General features: G+C 43.4%; 1 protein-coding gene across 3 annotated transcripts in view; it reads right to left on the minus strand.

Moving 5' to 3' along the window:
• Window positions 1-22,051, minus strand: part of tbc1d31 (TBC1 domain family, member 31) — a 92,676-nt gene that overhangs the window by 57,000 nt on the left and 13,625 nt on the right. For all 3 annotated transcript variants that reach the window (XM_070888719.1, XM_070888713.1, XM_070888727.1), the window contains 4 exons: window positions 21,773-21,888; window positions 20,191-20,369; window positions 10,658-10,809; window positions 9,278-9,437 (listed from right to left, as the gene is read on the minus strand). In XM_070888719.1, coding sequence (XP_070744820.1) covers window positions 9,278-9,437; window positions 10,658-10,809; window positions 20,191-20,369; window positions 21,773-21,888 — 607 coding nt within the window. The remainder of the gene's footprint in view (window positions 1-9,277; window positions 9,438-10,657; window positions 10,810-20,190; window positions 20,370-21,772; window positions 21,889-22,051) is intronic.

Consider the following 22,051-nt stretch of genomic DNA (forward strand, 5'->3'; position numbering starts at 1 on the left):
CATCCTCCAACCAGTACTCTATTCTGGCCATTGACACAAACATCAGTTTTGTAATATAGTTCCACATAGTGGACTACTGCGGTAATCCAACTACTGGTGTATAACAATAAGTGTCATGTGTCACATGATGACAGTTTCCAGTAAGATCCATCTTGTGTAATTTGCGTGTTTGTGATGTCGTAAAGAATAGATCACATTTGGCGACGTAGGATGGGATTTCTGGATTCCCTAGCTGAAATTTTTGTGGTAAATGATTCTGCCAACCAACAGAGCGACCTCGAGAAGTTCTTTGTTTTGCAGCACAGCAAAAAATCCAAGGTAAATTTCAAGCACACTGTTGACATTGCCAGAGTCCAGATGGCCACGCCTATGGGAATAATAGGGCGCTTGGGTGAGTTCCATCGCAACCGGGAGACTTTCGGGGCATATGTGGAGTGGCTAGAAATGTTTTTCACCGCGAATAATATCGTCGAAGTCCACGATGATGACAATGGGTGGTTTTAGAAAGAAAGTGGGCTATTTTCTTGACAGAAGCAGGCCCCGAGGTAAAACCCTGAAAAATTTGCTTGTTCTCGTCAAACCAAAGGACACGCTACTGAAGGAGATTCCAGCACTTCAGTCCTAAGCCCCTGGAAATTGCTGAAAGTTATCATTTTGGAATACAAGATCAAGTAAATAAGCTATCCATTCACTGTCATTTCGGAATCTTTCAGGACCGAGCACTGCGTGACCACTTTGCTTCATTTTTCATCCCACAAACAATCAGAAGGAAGTTGTTGACAACTCCTAACTTGACTTTTGATTTAGCTTGTCAGACAGCTATGTCGATGGATATGGCCAACCAATACGCCCGAGAATTTCGACCCATTTCCAGTTGTCAGACAACCGAGGTAAATCGCCTACAGGTTAAAAAAGGCCCCAAGGCCTCAGCAACTGGCCAAGGTAACAGCACATTGAAGTCGTACTATCGGTGCCTGAGATAACACATTGCTCAAAGCTGTCCATATGTGAAGATGAAGGAATTGAGTGTAATATCTCCAAGTTTGCAGATGACACTAAGCTGGATGGCTGTGTGAGCTGTGAGGAGGACGCTAAGAGGCTGCAGGGTGACTTGGACAGGTTAGGTGAGTGGGCAAATGCATGGCAGATGCAGTATAATGTGGATAAATGTGAGGTTATCCACTTTGGTGGCAAAAACATGAAGGCAGAATATTACTGAATGGCGGCAAATTAGGAAAAGGGGAGGTGCAACGAGACCTGGGTGTCATGGTACATCAGTCATTGAAGGTTGGCATGCAGGTACAGCAGGCGGTGAAGAAGGCAAATGGCATGTTGGCTTTCGTAGCTAGAGGATTTGAGTATAGGAGCAGGGAGGTCTTACTGCAGTTGTACAGGGCCTTGGTAAGGCCTCATCTGGAATATTGTGTTCAGTTTTGGTTTCCTAATCTGAGGAAGGACGTTCTTGCTATTGAGGGAGTGCAGCGAAGGTTCACCAGACCGATTCCTGGGATGGCAGGACTGACATATGAGGAGAGACTGGATCAACTGGGCCTGTATTTCCCTGGAGTTTAGAAGAATGAGAGGGATCTCATAGAAACATATAAAATTCTGACGGGACTGGACAGGTTAGATGCAGAAAGAATGTTCCCGCTGTTGGGGAAGTCCAGAACCAGGGATCATAAGAACATAAGAATTAGGAACAGGAGTAAGCCATCTAGCCCCTCGAGCCTGCTCCGCCATTCAAAAAGATCATGGCTGATCTGGCCGTGGACTCAGCTCCACTTACCCGCCCGCTCCCCATAACCATTTTATATGTTTCTATGAGATCCCTCTCATTCTTCTAGACTCCAGTGAGTATAGGCCTAGTCGACCCAGTCTTCATGTGTCTGTCCTGCCATCCCGGGAATCTTCGCTGCATTCCCTCAATAGCAGGAATGTCCTTCCCTCGGATTGGGAGACTAAAACTGCACACAGCTTTCACCAAGGCCCTGTACAGCTGGAGCGGGACCTCCCTGCTCCTGTGCTCGGGTCCTCTCGCTATGAAGGCCAATATGCCATTTGCTTTCTTAACTGCCTGCTGAACCTGCATGCCCTTGAACAACTAACAACTATAGCTTGTTGGGACATTTCACAGGGCAGTCAAGAGTCACATTGCTGTGGGTCTGGAGTCACATATAGGCCAGACCAAGGACAGCAGATTTCCTTCCCTAAAGGAAATTAATGAATCAGATGGATTTTTTAAACAACAACCCAGCAGTTTTATGGTCAACATTACGGACGCTAGCTTTTTTTTTTAATTGCAGTTTTACCTAAGATGCCGTGGAGAAATTTGAACCCATGTCACCGGATCATTAGTCCAGGCCTCTGGATTACTAGACCAATAACATAACCGCTGTGCTACTGTTCCCTGGTAAAAGCAGCGAAGAAGCAATGAAGGCATCCAAAGTGCAGGTCTGCGGTCCCATAACAACGCAATTTGGTTAAAATTAAAGTAATATAAACAATAATCTTGCATTTATATCGCGCTTTTCACGACCTCTGGACGTCCCAAAGTGCTTCACTGCCAATTAAGAACGTTTTGAAGTGTAGTCACCGTTGGAATGTAGGAAGACTGCCAGTTGTCCAATGTTTATGATTTACGACGACATGCAGACCGTGATCCTTACCAACGGATCCATCACATACCCAATCCACGTCCGGACCAGGGTCAAGCAAGGCTGCATCATTGCCCCAACCCTCTTTTCAATCTTCCTCGCTGTCATGCTCCACCTCACAGTTGACAAGCTCTCCGCTGGAGTGGAACTAAACTACAGAACCAGTGAGAACCTGTTCAACCTTTGCTGTCTCCAGGCCAAGTCCAAGACCACCCCAACCTCTGTTGTCGAGCTACAGTACGCGGACGACGTCTGTGCGCACATACAGGCTGAACTCCAGGACATAGTCGGCGTATTTACTGAGGCGTACGAAAGCATGGGCCTTACGCTAAGCATCAGTAAGACAAAGGTCCTCCAGCAGCCTGTCCTCGCCGCACAACACTGCCCCCCAGTCACCAAGATCCACGGTGCGGCCATGGACAATGTGGACCACTTCCCTTATCTCGGGCGTCTCCTATCAACAAGAGCAGGCATTAACGACGAGATCCAACATCGTCTCCAGTGCGCCAGTGCAGCCTTCGGCCGCTTGAGGAAAAGAATGTTTGAAGACCAGGCCCTCAAAACTGTCACCAAGCTCATGGTCTACAGGGCTGTAGTAAATCCCGCCCTCCCGTATAGCTCAGAAACATGGACCATGTACAGTAGACATCTCAAGTCACTGGAGAAATACCACCAACGATGTCTCCGCAAGATCTTACAAATCCCCTGGGAGGACAGACGCACCAACGTTAGCATCCTTGACCAGGCCAACATCCCCAGCATTGAAGCACTGATCACACTTGATCAGCTCTGCTGGGCAGGCCACATAGTTTGCATGCCAGACATGAGACTCCCAAAGCAAGCGCTCTATTCGGAACTCCTTCACGGCAAACGAGCCAAAGGTGGGCAGCGGAAACGTTACAAGGATACCCTCAAAGCCTCCCTGATAAAGTGCAACATCCCCACTAACACTTGGGAGTCCCTGGCCAAAGACCGCCCTAAGTGGAGGAAATGCATCCGGGAGGGCACTGAGCTCCTTGAGTCTCGTCGCTGAGAGCATGCAGAAATCGAGCGCAGACTGCAGAAAGAGCATGCGGCAAACCAGTCCCACCCTCCCCTTCCCTCAACTTACTATCTGTCCCACCTGTGACAGAGACTGTGGTTCTCGTATTGGACTGTACAGCCACCTAACAACTCATGTTAAGAGTGGAAGCAAGTCTTCCTCGATTCCGAGGGACTGCCTATGATGATGATGATGATGATTTCCATCAGTTGCACATTGCAGAACATCATGGACATACCAACCCTGTCGGAACAGCAAAGCTTTCACTGTTAAATCATATATACTGCTAGTCAACATTTGTACTGATAGCCAGTACTGGTACAAAAATTGTTTTTAAAATTTAAATTATTATAGATTAATTAAAACAAGTTATGATTTCAAGGCTGGAATCTAATGTCTGGCTTCAGATAACATTCCAAGCTGTGAAGTTTAAGGCACGGTCTTATTCATTGATTTTAATTCCAGTCTAGTATTGTCGTGTATGTGTTATCCTATATAGCTGCATAAGTAATAATTTAAACAAAGTCTTTCAAGTGCAATAACTAATTTGGGTGCTGATGGCACCATTCTTCGATTGTTTTACTTAGTACTCCTAGAGCATTACCCGTGAACAAAAAATAAAGGCAACAGTAATCCGGCTTGAAGCATCTCTGCTGGGCTTTTCTTATCAACTAACCCTGTACAAGTTAGGTTGTTTCCAGGCCACTCTGCCTATTTTGAGCTCCTGGCCCCTTTCTCACCTAGGCAGGGATATTTTCACTATGATTAGCTGTGATAGATGCATTTGTTTGACCTACTGGCTGGGTGTCCGACCCCACCCATTAATTCTCTTTTGCTATGGTTCCAGATTACACTCAGTCAGCTCATGGTTCATCGTATGGGAACAGAGACTGTAAGCCATGGCCAATGGTCAGGCTGGTTTGAGATTTGGTGGGTCTAGCTGCGGACATAAACGTTAACCATTATTGTTTCATGCTGATGATAAAACGATTTGGGTATCTGGATAGTGTGTCAGCAGTAACTGATAAAATTCAGCATAGATTGTCTCACTCTGTTTCTGGACCCATTCCTCCCCAAGACTGACTGCTATTGCACAAGACCAGATCGGTCTCACTCTCAACAGTTCAGCGGAAGGTGAAGATCTAATTTGGCCAAGTTTTGTTAAGGACCAGAACATGATCGACTCATTTAGGATGAGATACAACATTGTAGCACATTGTAAAATTTAATGGAACCTCACTTGCATTGCCTTCATTTATCAGAGAGATCCATCAGTTCAATCCTAGGTCTCCGAAAGTGTCAATGCTACTTTGTTTAAATAAAGCAGCCAAAAAATGGACATCTCAGTTAGCATGATACTGAATCATGAAGATGTCCACTGCTCTCTCTGTTATTCTTCCTGGAGAAAGGAAATTCATGGACAAGATTCAAAAGTTCGCAAATCTATTTCAGATTTATGGTATAACATTTTCCCTACTAAAATCAATTTGTATGACAAATATAACGTGGCATAAGATGAAAGCACAAAATAAATTATCAATAAAAATGTAAGGGATTTCTCTGTAATCAAAAACTGTTTCCAGACCAACTCCAAACATAAGGGGATCAAAATCGTTTACTCCAAAATGAAATGCCAGATGTTTAAATTGGTTTTGGATTGGTTTAGTGAACTTTACATCTGACCCCTTAAAAGGATCTAAAGACAACAATCCAAACAAATATAAAGGTCTTTTTCTTAGGCGGTCCTTTGTATCGAGGATCACTTGCTTCCACCAAAAAGGAATGAGTTCCCAGGTGTTTCAATGAAGGACCTAATATTCCAGGTCCCAAACTGCATATTGATGAGCGGAAGATGCCTTTGCTTGGATTTTTTTTTAACGTGTGGTGGCCGTTACACACCAGTCACCACACGGGCTTGACAGAGCTAGGTCTTGGTCCAGTCGCAAAGATTAACCAAAACGACTGGAGACCAGCTCTGCTGCACGGACCTAGTGCACACACACATCGCAGTGTGGGCTGGCCCATGCTGCCCCTGGGCCCTCACCTTTTCTGGGCCCCGAACTTACGCCTCTCCTGCGCCCCGATCACGTCGCTCTACAATCTCTCGCCACTCCTTCGTCCCGGTCCACAGCGAGGCTCCGACCTGCAAGGAACCATCTGCGGCAGGTCAGGGCCATAAAAGGTGCATGCCACTGCAAGGTACAGCATGAGCCGGTCCAAGAGGGTGACGGCTGTGATGTTTCCAATAGAGTGGACAATGTTTCCAGTAGAGTGGACAAGGGAGAACCAGTTGATGTGGTGTATTTGGACTTTCAGAAGGCTTTCAACAAGGTCCCACACAAGAGGTTAATGTGCAAAGTTAAAGCACATGGGATTGGGGGTAGTGTGCTGACGTGGATTGAGAACTGGTTGTCAGACAGGAAGCAAAGAGTAGGAGTAAATGGGTACTTTTCAGAATGGCAGGCAGTGACTAGTGGGGTACCGCAAGGTTCTGTGCTGGGGCCCCAGCTGTTTACATTGTACATTAATGATTTGGACGAGGGGATTAAATGTAGTATCTCCAAGTTTGCAGATGACACTAAGTTGGGTGGCAGTGTGAGCTGCGAGGAGGATGCTATGAGGCTGCAGAATGACTTGGATAGGTTAGGTGAGTGGGCAAATGCATGGCGGATGAGGTGTAATGTGGATAAATGTGAGGTTATCCACTTTGGTGGTAAAAACAGAGAGACAGACTATTGTCTGAATGGTGACAGATTAGGAAAAGGGGAGGTGCAACGAGACCTGGGTGTCATGGTACATCAGTCATTGAAGGTTGGCATGCAGGTACAGCAGGCAGTTAAGAAAGCAAATGGCATGTTGGCCTTCATAGCGAGGGGATTTCAGTACAGGGGCAGGGAGGTGTTATTACAGTTGTACAGGGCCTTGGTGAGGCCACACCTGGAGTATTGTGTACAGTTTTGGTCTCCTAACTTGAGGAAGGACATTCTTGCTATTGAGGGAGTGCAGCGAAGGTTCACCAGACTGATTCCCGGGATGGCGGGACTGACATATCAAGAAAGACTGGATCAACTGGGCTTGTATTCACTGGAGTTCAGAAGAATGGTGAGGGGATCTCATAGAAACGTTTAAAGTTCTGATGGGTTTAGACAGGTTAGATGCAGGAAGAATGTTCCCGATGTTGGGGAAGTCCAGAAACTGGGGTCACAGTCTAAGGATAAGGGGTAAGCCATTTAGGACCGAGATGAGGAGAAACTTCTTCACCCAGAGAGTGGTGAACCTGTGGAATTCTCTACCACAGAAAGTTGTTGAAGCCAATTCACTAAATATATTCAAAAAGGAGTTAGATGTAGTCCTTACTACTAGGGGGATCAAGGGGTATGGCAAGAAAGCAGGAATGGTGTACTGAAGTTGCATGTTCAGCCATTAACTCATTGAATGGCGGTGCAGGCTCGAAGGGCCGAATGGCTTACTCCTCCACCTATTTTCTATGTTTCTAACCCTTAATTCCCTTATTGATTAAAAATCTATCTATCTGTGATTTGAATACATTCAATGAGCTAGCCTCAACTGCTTCCTTGGGCAGAGAATTCCATAGATTCACAACCCTCTTGAGAAGGAATTTCTTCTCAACTCGGTTTTAAATTGGCTTCCCCGTATTTTGAGGCTATGCCCTCTAGTTCTAGTCTCCCCGACCAGTGGAAACAACCTCTCTGCCTCTATCTTGTCTATCCCTTTCATTATTTTAAATGTTTCTGTAAGATCACCCCTCACCCTTCTGAACTCCGAGTAAAGACTCAGTCTATTCAATCTATCATCATAAGGTAACCCCCTCATCTCCGGAATCAGCCTAGTGAATCGTCTCTGTACCCCCTCCAAAGCTAGTATATCCTTCCTTAAGTAAGGTGACCAGTACTTAAGGAAGGATATACTAGCTTTGGAGGGGATACACAGTCTAAGGATAAGGGGTAAGCCATTTAAGACCGAGATGAGGAGAAACTGCTTCACTAAAAGAATTGTGAACCTGTGGAATTCTCTACCACAGAAAGTTGTTGATGCCGGTTCGTTAGATATATTCAAGAGGGAGTTAGATATGGCCCTTACGGCTAAAGGGATCAAGGGGTATGAAGAGAAAGCAGGAAAGGGGTACTGAGGTGAATGATCAGCCATGATCTTACTGAATGGTGGTGCAGGCTTGAGGGACCGAATGGCCTACTCCTGCATCTATTTTCTATGTTTTTATGTTTCTATGGAAATGGTCTCCTAGGGTGTGTCAAAGGGTAGATATAGATTTTGCTGAGCTGGAAGGGCAACAATTATTCATTATGATTAATAGCCATTCGAAGTGGCTAGAGGTGTTTCTGATGTGGAAAATAACAAGTAAAACACTAGACAATTTGCAAAGATTGTTTTCTTCATATGGTCTCCCAGAAGAAATGGTGTCTCATAATGGGCTGCAATTTTGTTCAAAAGAATTTGCACAGTTCATGAGCAGAAACGGTGTGAAACATATCAAAGTTCCACCATACCACCCTGCTTCATATGGTGCAGCAGAGCGCACAGTACAAATTGTAAAACGTGCCCTCATTAAGCAAATGTTGGATCCAAATCTAAAGAAACGGCAGTTGCCGTTGGACCACAAATTGGCAATTTAAAAAAATTACTTATCGTAATACTCCTACTGGTAGAACTCCAGCAGTTATTTCTCAAACAACAGCCACGAACCAGATTCTCGTTGTTAAAGCCAAACTTGGCATAGCCAATAGAAGAGAAACAAACAAGGCAGAAAGAGAGTCATGATAGAGGTAGAGTGATAGAGAGAGAAGTATGAAATTGAATCAGAAGGTGAGAGTGAAGAACCAGCACCATAAATGGTTAATGTGGTTACCAGGAAGAATAGTGAAGATATGTGGCCCTCGCACATATATGGTCAAGATGTTTGATCATGGAAAGGTTAGGTTTGTTCACATTGATCAGATTTTACCTACAGATGTGGAAGGAGTTGAAAGTTGGAATGATTCGATTATGTCAGATGAGTCAGATTGTCTTGTTACAAGTAGAGTACCAGTACAAATCCTACATCAGATGTTCTAGAAACAAGTCGAAGAGAAAGTCAGAATTTAAGTCCGAGTCAGGTAGACAAACAGTTTGAAGTTGTAGAGAGTCCAAATGTAGATCAAAGGTTACTCTTGGAGGAAAATCCTCCTCAGGCTCAACCTAGAATGAGTCTAAGATCGACACCAAGTTTGGAAAGTTCTGTTCGAGAGAGAAGGTATCCTTTTTGAAACAGAAAACAAGTCGTTACGTTTGATTTGTAAATATGGCAAAACAAGCCCATATCTTTTGTTGTGTATAACCATGCAAGTTATGTATGATGATTGTTTTGGATTATGTTTTCATTAAGGAGGGAGAAGTGTAATATAGCTCCACCTAGTGGACTACTGTGGTACTACTGGTGTATAACAAAGTGTCATGTGACAAGTCACATGATGACAGTTTCCAATAAGAGCCATCTTGTGTGATGTGTGTGTTTGTGATGTCGTAAAGAATATATCACAAGCTTCCCCTCAACTGAAGTGCTCACCTGGCTCGATCCGCCATCAAAACTGTCAGGGAGAAATTCCAGCTGTCGAACAGTTCGCACTTTTGGAGGCATCTGAATTATCCGCTGCAGCTGCCTGGCGTTCAGGCACCAGCAGTGAAGAAAGTTGGATTTTCCTCCTGCTACAAGAGCTCGACCATCCCTGTAAGTATTAAGAATGACATAAATCCTGATTTGCAAGATACATATTTACGGGGCTCAGAGGGCACTAGAAAGAAGGAGTCAGGAGGAAGATAGTACTGCAATCACATATATTGTACGAGGAATGTTAACTAAGGTTCTCCAGTGGCTGAGCGAGTTGAGTAACTGAGCCATATGGACCAGAAGATTTAAGCTTTGAGCCCTCCTGTTTTATGCCGAGTTAATTGATCTCAGCTGGAGTGCCAGCAGGGGCGTTCTAATTAGCCCCATGTGGGGGGGGGGGGGAAGGGTTGGGAAAGCTAGCTAGCAACTCTTGTTGGAAATCCATGTGTGAGGATAGTGGATAATGACAGAAAATAGGCTCAGACACGTTGTCCTCCCATCCTGCAGCTGAATAGCCGACAGACATCTTGCGGTCAAGGATTTGACCTGTTAAGATGGCCACTGAGGCAAGGTACTTGAGGATATTGAGAGCTTATGGAATTACACACCAGCAAGGAGTCATTTACCTTCAAAAGGGGAGAGAAGAAAATAAAGCTTAAAAAGAAAACTTGTTTTCAAAAAATAAACTAGTTAAGCTATTATAACCCGCTGATGAATGAACATAAGCACACTACAATAATTCTTGATAATATATATATTTTTTTTAATTATTTTAAAAAGTAACCAGTTGAACATGATTTGTCTGCTAACCACGATTGTCATAAGGTACAATGTATGGAAGTGTGCTCCAAAACAGAGAAAACCCAATGGTTAAACCATAAAACAAATCTAAAAAAAATTATCCAAAAGATGAATTTCAAAATTATGGGGTTTTGATAAAAGTAAATAAGGAGAAGTGGTTTCCACCGGCAGGAGGGTCGGTAATCAGAGGACACAGATTTAAGTGATTGGTAAAAGAACCAGAGGTGAATTTTTTTTGTTTTTACGCAGCATGTTGTTATTAACTGGAATGCACTGCCTGAAAGGGCAGTGGAAGCAGATTCATTAGTAACTTGAATATATATTTGAAAAGGGAACATTTGCAGAGCTATGGGGATAGATCAGGGAGTGGGAATAATTGGAGAGCTCTTTCAAAGAGGCAGCATAGGCCCGATGGGCTGAATGGCCTCCTTCTGTGCTGGGTGATTCTATGTAAAAAGCCAAATCCCCAAAACAAGGTAATTGGAATGCACTTTTCTTCTTAAAATAGGACATATCAAAACCCAGTACATATCCTACCTGGTGACAGCAAAAGCTTTATAATTTATCCGGGATTCATCTCCTGGTACTGGTAATTGATACTTGCAATGTAGCGTGTCACTTTCCCAGGCAAAGATAGAATCATCTTTAAAGCAACTGAGGATCGTGTTACTCAGTGGAAGGAAATAAACCTAGATTATAAAAGTAAGGAGAACAAATTACCATCACTTCACAATTTTCTTGCACTTGTGAAAATGCAGAACAGAATGTTCCTTCAAAGGAAGAAAGGACTTACATTTACATAGCACCTCCCAAGGCGCTTTATAGCCAATTAAGTACTTTTCAAGTGTAGTCACCGTTGTGATGTAGGAAACGCAGCAGACCATTTGTGCACAGCAAGCTCCCACAAACAGCAACGTGTTAATGGCCTGATAATCAGTTCTGTGATGTTGATTGAGGGATAAATATTGTCCAGGACACCGGGGATAAGTCCCCTGCTCTTCTTCGAAATAGTGCCACGGGATCTTTTACGTCCACCATAAAAGACGGGGCCTCGGAATTTACGTATCATCAGAAGGATGGCACCCGAGACAGTGCAGCACTCCCTCAGCACTGCACTGGAGTGTCAGCATAGATTTTTGTGCTCAAGTCTCTGGAATGGGACTTGAACCCACAGCCTCCTGACTCAGAGGCGAGAGTGTTACCAACTGAGTCACAGCTGTCACACTATCTGAATAGGCATGAACAGCAAGTATATTTTCCCCTTCAAGATGGGTTATGGTTTGTTGGGCACATTCATCAGCAGGCTTAGTGTTTTAACAAAAGATTTTTAAACTGCAAGCGACATCAGGCGCACAGCATTTCAGAATGCCAACCCGCCTTCTGTTGCAATTATAAATTGTTTCTACATTAAAGTGCTTTAAAGGCAACAGATGTTACAACAAAGCTTGGGTTAACATAAACCTGCACTGGTCAAGAGAACCACAATGCATCTGCCATTTACGTGCATCAAGAGTTTCAAAATTGTATTATCGGTTCTGTATGAGTTTCTTTAGATCTGCATCAGTAAAACACATCGCCGCTGCACTTCTCTGTTCATCCATAAGCAGAAGCAGCACCACACCATTATAATTGTGCCAACATTATTCGACTGAAGGAAGGGAAAAAATGATTTGTAAGGATGACACCAGAACTGAGAGGGTACAACTATCAGGAAAGACTCAACAGGCTCTCTAGAAAAGAGAGAACTCAGAGATGACCTGATAGAGGTCTTTAAAATTATGAAAGGGTTTGATAAGGTAAACATAGAGAAGGTGTTGCCACTTGTAGGGGAGTCCAAAACGAGGGGCCATACATATAAGACAGCCACGAATAAATCAAATGGGGAATTCAGGAGAAACTTATTTACACAGTGAGTGGTAGAATGTGGAACTTGCTGTCATGGAACAGGCTATTTAAGATCAAGTTTTGTGTAATGAGGCAGGTTTAATTAATAATCTCATAGTAAAGGATCCTCTAGAGAAGAGTGATCATAATGTGATAGAATTTCACATTGTTTGAGTATGACATTCTTAAATCCGAAACTAGAGTCTAGAGTCTTAAACTTAAATAAAGCCAATTACGTAGATATGTGGGGCAAGTTGGCTAAGGTAGATTGCAAAACTAGATTAAAAGGTATGATGGTACATAAGCAGTGGAAAACATTTAAAGAAATATTCCAAAATTCTCAACGAATATACATTCCATTGAGAAATAAAAAATCCACAGGAAAAGTGATCCAACTGTGGCTAACTAAAGAAGTTAAGGATAGTATTAGATTATAAGAGGCTTATAATGTTGCGAAGAATAGTAGTATGCCCGATGATTGGGAGAGCTTTAGAAACCTGCAAAGAATGATCAAAACATTAATAGGGAGAAAATGAAATATGAGTAAATTAGCAAGAAATATAAGAACAGATGGTAAGAGGTTCTACAAGTTTGTAAAAAGGAAGAGAGTAGCAAAAGCAAGCGTTGGTTCCTTAGAGGCTGAGACAAGAGAACTTATATTGGGGAACAAGGAAATGGCAGTGACCTTAAATAAATATTTTGTATCTGTCTTCACAGTAGAAGACACAAAATGTACACCAAAAATAATGGGGAACCAAGGGGCTAATGAGAGTGAGTAACAGTAGAGAAAAAGTACTTGGGAAACTAATGGGACTAAAAGCTGACAAATCCCCAGGACCTGATGAACTACATCCTAGGGTTCTAAAAGGGGTGGCTGCAGAGATAGTGAATGCATTGGTTGTGATCTTCCAAAATTCCCTAGATTCTGGAACGGTCCCAATGGATTGGAAGGTAGCTAACGTAACTCCGCTGTTCAAGAAAGGAGGGAGCGAGAAAACAGGGAACTACAGGCCAGTTAGCCTGACATCAGTTGTTGGGAAAATATTGGAATTGATTATTAAGGAAGTGGTAACAGGGCACTTAGAAAATCATAATATATGATTAGTCAGAGTCAACATGGTTTTATGAAAGGGAAATCATGTTTGACAAATTTATTAATTTATAAGAGTTTTTTGAGGATGTAACTAGCAGGGTAGATGAAGGGGAACCAGTGGATGTAGTATATTTGGATTTCTAAAAGGCATTCGATAAGGTGCTACATAAAAGGTTGTTACACAAGATTAGGGCTCAAGGGATTGGAGGTAATGTATTAGCATGGATAAAGGATTGGTCAATGGACAGAAAGCAGAGAGTTGGGATAAACGGATCATTTTCAGATTGGCAAGCAGCAACGAGGATCAACGCTTGGGACTCAGCTATTTACAATCTATATTAATGACTTAGATGAAAGGACAGAGCGTAATATATCCAAGTTTGCTGATGCTACAAAGCTAGGTGGGAAAGCAAGCTATGAGGATGCAAAAGCCTAGTAATTGGCCTCCTTAGCGCCTCCCATTATCGTCTCCGGAGGTAGAGAAGACTGACTCCCACTATATTCGGTGGCGGTATGGCGTTGCACCCCGATCTCCTCCTTCCAGAGATTGTGATGTCATCGCCGTGCAGCATCGATGGGCAAAAACACCGGCAGTTGCAGGAGATGTTCAATGGGAGACCGAGCGCTTTGGGGGCGATGCCTAAAGGCGAGATGGCCAAGGTAAGTAAAACAAATGCTGAAATTCTCTCTGAATTCTTTTCAATGCTTTTTCCCCACGATCGATCAGACCGGCACTCTGCTGCAGTGCATCGGACTGATCGGGCTGGATCGTGGCTGTTGTCGGGGTCCAGCTCAGTTTTTCCTTTGCAGAGCCTGCAGTGATAGCCCTTCCCTTTAAGGGAGGGGAGGAGCCTTCCAACGCGGCAGCACAGCACGACCCATTGTGCAGTGCTGCACACCTACTGCCACGCCTGCTGTCTGTTGCGCTCCAGGAAGGGAGTGGAGTGCTAAATCAAGCAAACGGCAATTTTTTAAAAAAGTTAAAAAACAACTTTTAAAGGTTAGTGCCGCTCCCGAATTTCTCCCCCAAAGAGCCTTCAAAGGGATATAGACAGGTTAAGTGAATGGGCAATAAGGTGGCAGATGAAGTAGAATGTTGGGAAATGTGAGGTTATTCACTTTTGTAGAATAGAAAAACAGAATCTTTTTTAAATGGTGAGAAACTATTATATATTGGTGTTCAAAGAGATTTAGGTGTCCTCGTACAGGAAACAGAGTTAGCATGCAGGTACAGCAAGCAATTAGGAAGGCAAATGGCATGTCGGCCATTGTAACTATGGGGTTAGAGTGCAAGAGTAGGGAAGTCTTACTACAATTGTAGAGATCTTTGCTGAGACCACACCTAGAGTATGGTGTACACTTTTGGTCTCCTTATCTAAGGAAGACTTAGATACTTCACTAGATTAATTCCTGGGAAGAGAGGATTGTCCTATGAGGAGAGATTGAGTAGATAGGAACATAGAAAATAGGTGCAGGAGTAGGCCATTCAGCCCTTCTAGCCTGCACCGCCATTCAATGAGTTCATGGCTGAACATGCAACTTCAGTACCCCCTTCCTGCTTTCTCGCCATACCCCTTGATCCCCCTAGTAGTAAGGACTTCATCTAACTCTCTTTTGAATATATTTAGTGAATTGGCCTCAACTACTTTCTGTGGTAGAGAATTCCACAGGTTCACCACTCTCTGGGTGAAGAAGTTTCTCCTCATCTCGGTCCTAAATGGCTTACCCCTTATCCTTAGACTGTGACCCCTGGCTCTGGACTTCCCCAACATTGGGAACATTCTTCCTGCATCTAACCTGTCTAAACCCGTCAGAATTTTAAACGTTTCTATGAGGCCCCCTCTCATTCTTCTGAATTCCAGTGAATACAAGCCCAGTTGATCCAGTCTTTCTTGATAGGCCTATACACTGGAATTTAGAAGAATGAGAGGAGATCTCATTGAAACAGACAAGATTCTAAGGGGGATTGACAGAATAGATTCTGAAATTGTTTCCCTTGGCTTGAGAGTCCAGAACTAGGGGACTTAGTCTCCGGAAAAGGGGTCGGCCTTTTAAGACTGAGGCGAATTCTAGTGTTTGTTGTCACTGCGAAGAATTCTACAGTGCTTTCCATCAACACTATGTGCAGAATGTAATGTTCCCTAAACATTATAAGCTGAATTTTCGGACTTCTGCCGCCCGTTAGTGCCACAGAGGGGCGGCAATAAATACTTCCGGGCAGGCGGCCGGTTTCCAGCGCCCCGCTGGGACTTTTGGTGCGGGGAGCATTACCGCCCGGAAGAGGCGTGCCGGTGTGCAACGCCCCTGGTTGCGACACCGGCTTGATTGTTGGCTGCCACCCGACCCTTAGCACTCCGTAGAGCGCCCTGGTGGGAACACCTGTGAAAGCTGGCAGTCCAAGCTGTAGTGGCTGCACTTTTTTTTTTTTTTGCGATTTATATTGTGGTGACGCGAGTTATTTATTGGGATGTTTTTGGTGGGTTTTTTTCAGGTTCCGCCCCTAGCACCCCAAGAAAGGTGTGGAACGCCTTCCGCCCCACACTCGGGGCCCAGCTGATGAATTTTGCTGATTGAGGCGCAAACTTTACCGTCCCGCCGTTATTACCACCTCGAAATGAGCAGAACCCACAATCCAGCCCATATGACTTGTCACCAAAAACTGACTTTTTGAATTGTTTTTTTTCCTCCAAAGCCAAATGCTACTTTGTTAAAAAAATTATATATGCATGTAAATGCTGTGATACCTTATTTCCCCATTAGGAATTGTGTGAGCTAATTTTCGGGTTAATGTACCTTTTATACAATAATTTATTTAGGAACAATGTAGGCCAGAAATAGTTGCATGTCCTACACATATTTTTTGACTATTTTTGATTGCAAAATTGGGGGATGTGTACAGTGATTTTCCAATGTTGCGGCTTACTGGGGTTTGTTATGTGATGGGGCAACAAGTTTAAAATTATGCCTGATTTACATTTGGTACACGTGTTCAAAGTTGCATGTATCGGTCTTCACGGTAGAAGACAGTAAAAACATCCCAATAGTGGATAATCAAGGGGCTATAGGAAAGGATGAACTTAATACAATCACTATCACGAATGAAGTAGTACTAGGTAAAATAATGGAACTAAAGGCAGACAAGTCCCCTGGACCTAATGCCTTACATCCTAGGGTCTTAAAAGAATGGCTGCAGAAATAGTGGATGCATTGGTTGTAATCTACCAAAATTCCCTGGATTCTGGGGCAGTCCCAACGGATTGGAAAACCATTAATGTAACGCCCCTATTTAAAAAAGGAGGCAGACAAAAAGCAGGAAACTATAGACCAGTTAGCTTAACATCAGTCGTTGGGAAAATGCTGGAGTCCATTATTAAGGAAGCAATAGCAGGGCATTTGGAAAAGCATACTTCAACCAAGCAGAGTGAGCATGGTTTTATGAAAGAGAAATCACATTTGACAGATTTGCTGGAGTTCTTTGAGGATATTAACGAGCAGAGTGGATAAAGGGGAACCAGTGGATGTGGTGTATTTGGATTTCCAGAAGACATTCGATAAGGTGCCACATAAAAAGTTACTGCACAAGATAAAAGTTCACGGGGGTTAGGGGCAATATATTAGCATGGATAGAGGATTGGCTAACTAACAGAAAACACAGAGTTGGATAAATGGGTCATTTTCCGGTTGGCAAACAGTGACTGGTGGGGTGCTGCAGGGATCGGTGCTGGGTCCTTAACTATTTACAATCTATATTAATGACTTGGATGAAGGGACCGAGTGTAATGTAGCCAAGTTTGCTGATGATACAAAGATGGATGGGAAAGCAAATTGAGAGGAGGACACAAAAAATCTGCAAAGGGATATAGAGAGGCTAAATGAGTGGGAAAAATCTGGCAGATGGAGTATAATGTGGGAAAATGTGAGATTATACACTTTGGCAGAAAAAAATAGTAAAGCAAATTACAATTTAAATAGAGAACAATTGCAAAGTGTTTCAATACAGAGGGAACTGGGAGTCCTTGTGCATGAAACACAAAAAGTTAGTATGCAGGTACAGCAAGTAATCAGGAAGGCAAATGGACTGTTGGTCTTTATTGCAAGGGGAAGAGAGTATAAAAGCAGAGAAGTCCTGCTACAACTGTACAGGGTATTGGTAAGGCCACACCTAGAGTACTGCAAACAGTTTTGGTCTCCGTATTAAGGAAGGATATACTTGCATTGGAGGCTGTTCAGAGAAGGTTCACTAGGTTGATTCTGGAAAGGAGGGGTTGACTTATGAAGATGGGTTGAGTAGGTTGGGCCTATACACATTGGAGTTCAGAAGAATGAGAGGTGATCTTATCAAAATATATGATAATGAGGGGGCTTGACAAGGTGGATGCAGAGAGGATATTTCCACTCATAGGGGAAACTAAAACTAAGGGACATTGTCTCAGAATAAGGAGCCACCCATTTAAAATGCAATGAGGAGGAATTTCTTCTCTCGGAGGGTTGTAATTCTATTGAATTCTCTGCCCCAGAAAGCTGTGGAGGCTGGGTCATTGAATATATTTAAGTCGGAGATAGACAAATTTTTGAGCGATAAGGGTTATGAGGAGCAGGCAGAGAAATGGAACTGAGACCATGATCATATTGAATGGCGGAGCAGGCTCTCAGGACCAAATGGCCTAATCCTGCTCCTATTTCTTATGTAATGGTGAGATGATGCTGTTTGTATGACTTTATTGCACAAAAGGCCAGTGTCGGCTATGGCTCAGTTGATAGCACTCTCGCCTCAGTCAGAAAGTTGTTGGTTCAAGTATCACTCCAGTGACTTTATAGAATCATAGAATGGTTACAACACAGAGGGCGGCCATTTGGCCCGTTAAGCCAGTGCCGACTCTCAGCGAGTCCCACTCCCCTGCCTTTTCCCTGTAGCTCTGCAATTTGTTTTTTCCTTCAGATACTTATCCAACTCCCTTTTGAAAGATAAAATTGAGTCTGCCTCCAACACCCTTTCAGGCAGTGCATATCAGATCTTAACCACTTGCTGTGTAAAAAAAGTTTTCTCTTATGTTGCCTTTGGTTCTTTGGCCAATCAGCTTAAATCTGTGCCCTCTGGTTCTCGACCCAAAGGGAACAATTTCTCTCTATCTACTCTGTGCAGACCACTCATGATTTTAAACACTTGTATCAAATCTCCCTTAATCTTCCCTGCTCCAAAGAAAACAACCCCAGCTTCTCCAGTCTATCAACGTAACTGAAGTCCCTCATTCCTGGAATAATTCTTCTAAATCTTTTCTGCACCCTCTCTAAAGCCTTCACATCCTTCCTAAAGTGTGGTGCCCAGAATTTCACAGTACTCCAATTGGGACCGAACCAGTGCTTTATACAGGTTCATCATAATGTCCACACTTTTGTATTCTATACCTCTATTTATGAAGCCCAGGATCACGTAAGCCTTTTTAATTGCTTTTTCAACCTGCCCTGCCACCTTCAACGATTTATGCACACATAACCCCAGGTCTCGCTGTTCATGCACCACCTTTAGGATTGTACCATTTAGTTTATATGTCCTCTCCTCATTCTTTCTACTAAAATGTATCACTTCACACTTTTCTGCGTTAAATTTCATCTGCCACCTGTCTGCCCATTCCACCAGCCTGTCTATGTCTTCCTGAAGTCTATCACTCTCCTCCTCACTGTTCACTATACTTCCCAAGTTTTGTGTCATCTGCAAATTTTTAAATTGTGCCCTGTACACCCACATCCAAGTCATTAATATATATCAAGAAAAGCAGTGATCCTCGAACCGACTCCTGGGGAACACCAGATCACAAAACCTGCATTTATATAATGCCTTTCACGACCTCAGGTCATTCCAAAGCGCTTTACAGCCAATGATGGATTTTTGAAGTATAGTCACTGGTGATCTGGAATTTATTATGTTGAGGAATAGGGAGTTAATGTACATCATTGAGGATGGGGTGACGGACACATGGGACTTAGTGCAGGACAGGTTTTGGGCGAGTTGGAGTTTATGGAAGGTGGAATATAAACACCACTCCCTTCACCACTGGTGCATTGTGGCTGCAGGGACATCGTTAGTGGCATTTCTTCAGCGACTTGAGGTGCCTGTTGTACATGGTTCATGTCTCTGAGCCATACAGGAGACCGGGTATTACTACAGCCCCGTAGACCATGAGCTTGGTGGCAGGTTTAAGGGCCTGGTCTTCAAACACTCTTTTCCTCAGGCGGCCGAAGGCTGCACTGGCGCACTGGATGCGGTATTGAATCTCGTCGTCAATGTCTGCTCTTGTTGATAAGAGGCTCCCAAGGTATGGGAAATGGTCCACGTTGTCCAGGGCCGCGCCATGGATCTTGATGACTGGGGGGGGAGGGGGGGCATCCCCAGCATTGAAGCACTGACCACACTTGATCAGCTCCGCTGGGCAGACCACATCGTTCGCATGCCAGACATGAGGCTCCCAAGGCAAGCGCTCTACTCGGAACTCCTTCACGGCAAGTGAGCCAAAGGTGGGCAGAGAAAACGTTACAAGGACACCCTCACAGCCTCCCGAATAAAGTGCAACATCCCCACTGACATCTGGGAGTCCCTAGCCAAAGACCGCCCTAAGTGGAGAAAGTGCATCCGGGAGGGCGCCGAGCACCTCGAGTCTCATCGCCGAGAGCATGCAGAAATCAAGCGCAGGCAGCGGAAAGAGCGTGCGGCAAACCAGTCCCACCCTCCCTTTCCCTCAACGACTATCTGTCCCACCTGTGACAGGGACTGTGGCTCTCGTATTGGACTGTTCAGCCGCCTAAGGACTCATTTTTAGAGTGGAAGCAAGTCTTCCTCGATTCAGAGGGACTGCCTATGATGATGACTGTGGCTGCAGTGTGTACTATCTACAGGATGCACAGGATTTACTGAAGGTTGTACAAAGAAATTAGAAAACCTTCTCAGGGTTTCATGCATCACTAGTTACAGTGTCCATCAGAGACAAGTATAAATGTTATGACACTTGTTTCTTTGGCCGGTATATACTTAATTATCTCAAACCCAACGAGTTTGTATTATCCTACTATAGTTCCCATTTTAATAACCTATACTAACCTTCTGAATGCCAACTGACAAGCGTACATTCAGTTTCCTTTTTCGCTGGAATGTGTCCAAGTCCCAGAGTTGGGCTGTATCACTTGATGTAGTGACAGCATATCTTCCCGATCCATGAACAGAAATGGACGAAACTGCAGACTCATGTCCCCTCATCCAGCTCACGAGCTCTTTGGTGTCTGTCAGTTAAGAAAAAATGCTCCAAGTATAAAGTGTGTTTCGTACAAAACTCAAACGCTCTGCGTCATTACACATCTACCACAAAAATTACTGGAGTTAATATTTATAATTTTTTTTTTTTTAAAAAGAGCCTTCACTAATCATTTCAGGTCAACTTGCTATTTTCAAGTTTGATACCAATACTAGTAGTTGTAAAGTACTTAATTGGCTGTAAAGCGCTTTGAGATGTCCGATGGTCATGAAAGGCGCTATATAAATGCAAGTCTTTCTTTCTTTTACTGACAACAAACTGTTACACATAGGAATGTAAACCAAAATCGATGCAGCAGTTCACTGACTACTAATTATTTGTTGTTTAAAAAAAAAAGTTTAAAATCATACTATTGCACTTGCTTGAATAGGAAAAGGCTACAGTGAACAGTAACAAAAGGTGTAGTGTCTATCGGTTTCGCTAGGATTGTGTTACAATCTATTTTATAAATTATAATGCAAAATTCTATTTTTTTTCATATTTTCTATTACTGTTGGTCCTTTATAGTATTCTGCTGAGAAATGGAACAACTTTACTGGAACCGTATTTCTCTGCCCGCAAATGAACAACAGTAACAATTTGTATTTATAGAGCAGCTTTAGCGTAGTGAATGTTCTGAGACAACAATCATCTGTCACAAGAGGTCTTGACTCGCTGGGATACCGTTTCATGACAGCCAGTTGTCTTCTGCCACCTCACCCAAGTGTCGCCATTATTTATGCGCAAGCTTCAACAGTGAATGTTGAAGGCTTTCCCAGATCTTTTCCCCCAAATTGACCTGTTTTTAAAAAAAATCTGTTTTTTGCCTCTCCCAGGAGATCACATGGTTTGGGGTGGGATGGAGTGTATATGTTGTGATACACAAGGTATCGCAATTGTGTGGGACATGCTCGATGGACCAGATGGTCTTTACCTGTTCATAACTTCGTAACTACACAAGAAAGGAAGAATCATAGCTGAGCCCTTCACCAGACATCCGCACAATGCACTCGATAATGATGAGAAGTAGGATCCCGATTCTCCACCCCCACACTAAGCCCGGGATGTTGAGGTCATTTGTAACAACCTTCATCATTGCCCAGCTGTGATCTAACTAACTCAGCACAAACCAGGAATACAATTGGTCTGTATGCCTCAGCGACTCATTAGATAAGCTTGCTGAGACATTGAAAATGCAAAAAATAGCTTTTAAAATGTTGAATTATTCCATATGCTTGTTTAGTGAAAGCCTGTTTTACCAGCTGCTCTTACCTAGCTATTTTATGCAACTCGATCTGAACATTTGCACCTTTAGCTTATAATTGAATAAAACCTCTCCATATTTAAAGCAATTACTTAATGCTACATCAATTGTTACAAATTTAACTGTACCTGTATCGAAACATTTCACAGAGTAATCCGCCAGAGCGACTAAGTATTCTGTTTTCCTTCGGAGGGTGAAAGCCAATGCTGTGCATGACTGCCCAGTTCGCTGCACAAGTTTAAAGCTATGGAAACAATAATGAACTAAAATTAGCATTGTGAATAATCTCTCAATAAGGTCATGGAACATAAATATGCTGCATCGATAAATTCTGTCATTAAATAACAAGGAAGTAATTATTGGGAAATTGGGGGGCGGGGGGGGGTGGAATTGATTAGAAAAAGAAT

This window comes from Pristiophorus japonicus, chromosome 1, assembly GCF_044704955.1.
Source record: "Pristiophorus japonicus isolate sPriJap1 chromosome 1, sPriJap1.hap1, whole genome shotgun sequence".
Lineage (NCBI taxonomy): Eukaryota > Metazoa > Chordata > Chondrichthyes > Pristiophoridae > Pristiophorus > Pristiophorus japonicus.